General features: G+C 39.6%; 2 protein-coding genes across 3 annotated transcripts in view; one reads left to right on the top strand and one right to left on the bottom strand.

Annotated features, from left to right (window-relative positions):
* Nucleotides 1-531, bottom strand: part of cfap126 (cilia and flagella associated protein 126) — a 7,629-nt gene extending 7,098 nt beyond the window's left edge. The window contains exon 1 of one of the 2 annotated variants that reach the window (XM_015389079.1): nucleotides 512-531. The gene's annotated coding sequence lies outside the window, so the exon portion shown is untranslated. Of the gene's footprint in view, nucleotides 1-419; nucleotides 455-511 lie in introns of those variants that run through there. The other variant, XM_015389078.1, reaches the window with a different exon arrangement.
* fam58a (family with sequence similarity 58 member A) overlaps nucleotides 1-3,036 on the top strand; it is a 5,653-nt gene extending 2,617 nt beyond the window's left edge. The window contains exons 3-4 of the mRNA XM_015389085.1: nucleotides 1,296-1,428; nucleotides 2,698-3,036. Coding sequence (XP_015244571.1) covers nucleotides 1,296-1,428; nucleotides 2,698-3,036 — 472 coding nt within the window. The remainder of the gene's footprint in view (nucleotides 1-1,295; nucleotides 1,429-2,697) is intronic.
* The last annotated feature ends 1,132 nt before the right edge of the window (nucleotides 3,037-4,168 follow it).

Genomic DNA, 4,168 nt, shown 5'->3' with positions numbered 1-4,168 from the left:
CTTAAGGAGGATCAATGATGAAGCAGCAGAAGCTTCTTTGATGGCGTTCAGTCTGAATGTAGCATAAGACTTTGACTTCTAATCCTGAGGTTCGAGACCCACCTTAGGCTTTTGAAAGTTGTGATAATATTTAACAAGTATTTTGGCTAATGTGAATATTTTTTATTAGTTTACCATTCTACAAATATAGATTGGGTAAAAACGCTGCCAAATTAGATTGGTTGCTGCAACAAATAGATTGGTTCTGTCATTTTGCTCATCATTGCCCAAATTGCACTTTCACTGCCTGCTTGAGCTTATTTCACTAAAATGGCAGAAAAACAGTGAACCCTAAACCATTGTTCTCTTTTACGCTAAAAACAAACTTACAATTGATTTTATTTTACACACCAATCATTAACAATTTTAAGGGAACTTACATGGGGGAAAAAAAAAACAAACAAGAAAAACAAATTCCAGATTATATCTAGCTGTAGTTCTGCTTTCCACCAGTAGGTGGTGACATGTTCACCTGAAGCTTCATGAACTGTGGGGATCGTTGAAGCAATTAGCCCAAACAAAGCTTCAACTCTTCATCGCTTCTAGGAAGCTTCATCCTTCTACTCCATGCATGGATCCGTTGCTTCCTGCTTCCTGCTCTGTGTGGCAGCAAAGCCGCCTCAGGAGAACTACTGCCACCTAGAGGCCGGCAGGGAGACAGTCGGTGTCTTAATCTGGTTAAACGTAATGTGACCAAAAAGGTTATTTAAAAAACATTTGGTTAAATAATGATTGAGATCTCAATACCACTTTTTTTTTACTATGGGGACAAAAAAATGACAAATAATTAATAATAATTGAACTTTATTGATCTCAGATTGAAGATATTTACCTCTGCATTTAACCCATTCCCAGTGGGCTGCCATTGTGCGGCGCCCCGGGCAGCAGTGTGGGGTTAAGGGTCTTACTCAGGGACCCAGAGTGACAGTCTGTGGGAGTGGGTTTATAACTCAGAACCTCTAGATTCATAGCTCTACGCCCTAAAAAAGTTTTTCCTCAGCAGATGTTAGTTAATCAGCAAATAAATTCAAACCTAGATAGATACTATTCTATATTTTAAGGCTGTCTGGGTATTTTTTTTTAAATTTCCAATCAACTCTTATCTTTAGTGTGGATCTGATGCTCAGTGATTAATCTGGCAGCCCTGCTGTCACATGATCACAGCTAGGAGTAATTTAGCAGCCGTTATAATGACTATTTCTAATTTATAAAAGACAGAAAGGAAAAGCTCCTAATTTCAGGTCTGTGTCTCGCAGGTACTTTAACAAAGGCAGCGCCCCCCTGGAGTGTGATAAGGAGTTCTGGGACCTCAGGGACAGCGTGGTGCGGTGTGAGCTCCTCATCCTCCGACAGCTCAACTTCCACGTCTCCTTTGAACACCCCCACAAGGTAGTGAAGGGCGTTTTGTGGTTAAAAAAGTTGGTAATGAGACTTAAATGGTTCCAGGATTATTTAGCAGGTTGATCATCTTAAAATGTGTCATTTCAGGTGATCCTAATGTCATATTTAGCAGAAAAAACCACAGATCTCTATTTATTCACTGGATTGCTGATTGCCTGTTGGTAGTACAGGGTGGAGTTAAACCACCGGCCGCCATATTGGTACTCCCTATAGACCGGTCTGAATGTAAACAATCCGTGCGCTCCATGCTCAGTCATTTTCAGGGGGACTGAAGACTTTTAACATAAAGATAAATTTATCACTTTGACACAGACTGGCTGTTTCATAGCATCAGTAGATTAACTTTAACTTATAATAAAATGTAGTAGATAATAATTAAAGAAGTACATAAATCATGTAATATAACATATTGTACAAATCTGTCACAATAAAATTAATGTGTTAATAAAGCAGAATAATACAGATGATCCAAAAGTGCTAAACTGATGATGAACATGTAATATACAAGGATTTATTACATTGTTATGGTGATTACATATCTTTACATGTCTGATAATACATGCAATATATATATATATATATATATATATATATATATATATATATATGGTTCAAATGAGAAATAAACCAAACACTATAAAAACGACAGCATCATCCACTGAATAAAGAATTACTACATTGACATTTCACAGTGAATTACTTTCCATTTCCTCTACTTTCTATTTTCTAACATTAGACCCAATCTCAGTGTCTAACTCAGTCAATGTCTTCCAGTCAGTGTGAAATAGCCAGACTAATGTTAGTCTACAGACTAAACTATAGGATCCATCGGCTATAGATGGATTTATTGGTTAATTGGGAAATTACCAGTGGAACGTCTTCCTGCAGACAGAAAACTGCTGGTTTTAGCAGCTAAATGCTGCACAGGGAGGCATTTTTACTTCGCGTCTCTGTGGGAGTGGGGAGTACCAACATGGCAGCGGGTGGCTTCACTTTTTTTCAGGCAATCGGCAGTGAATGAATAGAGATCAGTGAAAAAAAACAGCTGTAGGTATGAAAACAATGGCAACAGTGCCACCTAGTGGCTGAGGTGTGACATCCTTACAGGTTTAATAATTTCTCTAAAGGATTACAGAAAGTGAGACGATTGTAAATGAAAAAGAATAGAAACAGGATCACAGGCTGAACGACGTCTGAATTAAAAGAAGAAGGTTTGAGGTGAAGGATTGTTTCTGCTCGACTCTTTTCTCTCTGCAGTATTTACTCCACTACCTCCTGTCTGTAAAATCACTCGTCAACCGACACGCTTGGTCTCGAACCCCTGTGGCCGAGACTTCCTGGGCGTTGCTGAGAGACTGTTACCATGGGGACATGTGCATCCGCCACGTGCCGCAGCACATCGCGGTGGCCGCCCTCTACCTGGCGCTGAACAGCTACGGCGTGGAGCTGCCTGCTGGTGAGAAGCAGTGGTGGCAGGTGTGTGTTCATGATCACAATCAGACCCGTTCTGCATGTTTCACAACTACAACAATGTTCTGCTCCCTCAACAATTCAATATTTGACTGTCTGAAGCGAGACATGCTGAAGCTGAGATGAGAAGCTCTACAATAATGAATCAGTCTGTATTTATGACATCACTGTTATTTCTATTTATATATAGAGGAAAGGCTACTTTCTGCTAATCATTGTTTCTCATAACCACAAAGGAGCCGTCTGCGATCAATAATTATTAATAATCAATCAGAGTCGAGTTTTCAGCTCCTCACGTTGGTGAGTTTAGGGACCAAAGCTCTGAAATATTTCATGATAAAACAGCCGTGATTTTAACACTGAAACTCCCACTGACCGTCGGTTTGACAGGCGAGATTTTAACCAATGAAACGCAGCAGCAGTCATGATGTCATTGACTGAAATGGTTCTAGTGTGCCATATAATCCCATTATGGATATAAAGAAGTTAATATATATTACTTTAAAGGCTGCATTATATTACAATTATTATTTTTTGTCTAAATCTGTATTAAAAATAAATCAGAAAAATAAGACACAGGTTCAACGTATGAAATTACAATTTTATTAACAGAAACTGATTGATTCCCCTCCGAACATTTAAAACTTTTCACATTAATGACAAACGTTTTTTTTTGGTCGCCATTTTCTTTGCCTCGCCAAAGCTGCTGTTTTACCAGTTAAAGGATAAAATCTGTGCGTGAGACGGTGACGTTCAAACGGCCCATGAACAAAACCAACGCGTTTATAGCTGCTATGACCAACAGATCGTAAAAGAGCCAGAATATTTTCTAATCATTTTATCCGACCTGTGTGATTATAGTAGACCACGGTTTGTCTTTGGGCCGCTGAGGTGTGGGCAATGCCAACCTTGAACAAAATGGGTCACGTTGATCATCCTCTTCGCTGTCATAATCTTAGCCGCTTGCTTTGGACCAGTCCTCCTCATCGGTCTCTCCATCGCCGCCCAAATCGCTATCATCAATATTCTGAAGCATTTTTAAAGCCTGTTTAGCTGTTAGATTTCTTCTGAAAGGAACTAGTTCCTAGCCTGACGTAGTCCTACTCAATCCTAGTCAGAATGAGTCTGATGCTGCTCCATAGAGCTGTGATTATGGGGCGCGTTTCGAACGAACCAGGAAAAAAAATGCCTCTGCACTCAATTGGATAGACCTACAACCAATAAGAGCAACGGAGTGCGTGACGTATGTTAAACTTCC

Source organism: Cyprinodon variegatus, unplaced genomic scaffold (genome assembly GCF_000732505.1).
Source record: "Cyprinodon variegatus isolate N-32 unplaced genomic scaffold, C_variegatus-1.0 Scaffold447, whole genome shotgun sequence".
Lineage (NCBI taxonomy): Eukaryota > Metazoa > Chordata > Actinopteri > Cyprinodontiformes > Cyprinodontidae > Cyprinodon > Cyprinodon variegatus.
The sequence above is the reverse complement of the archived record's forward strand: the minus strand, read 5'-3'. Positions and strand labels throughout refer to the sequence as shown.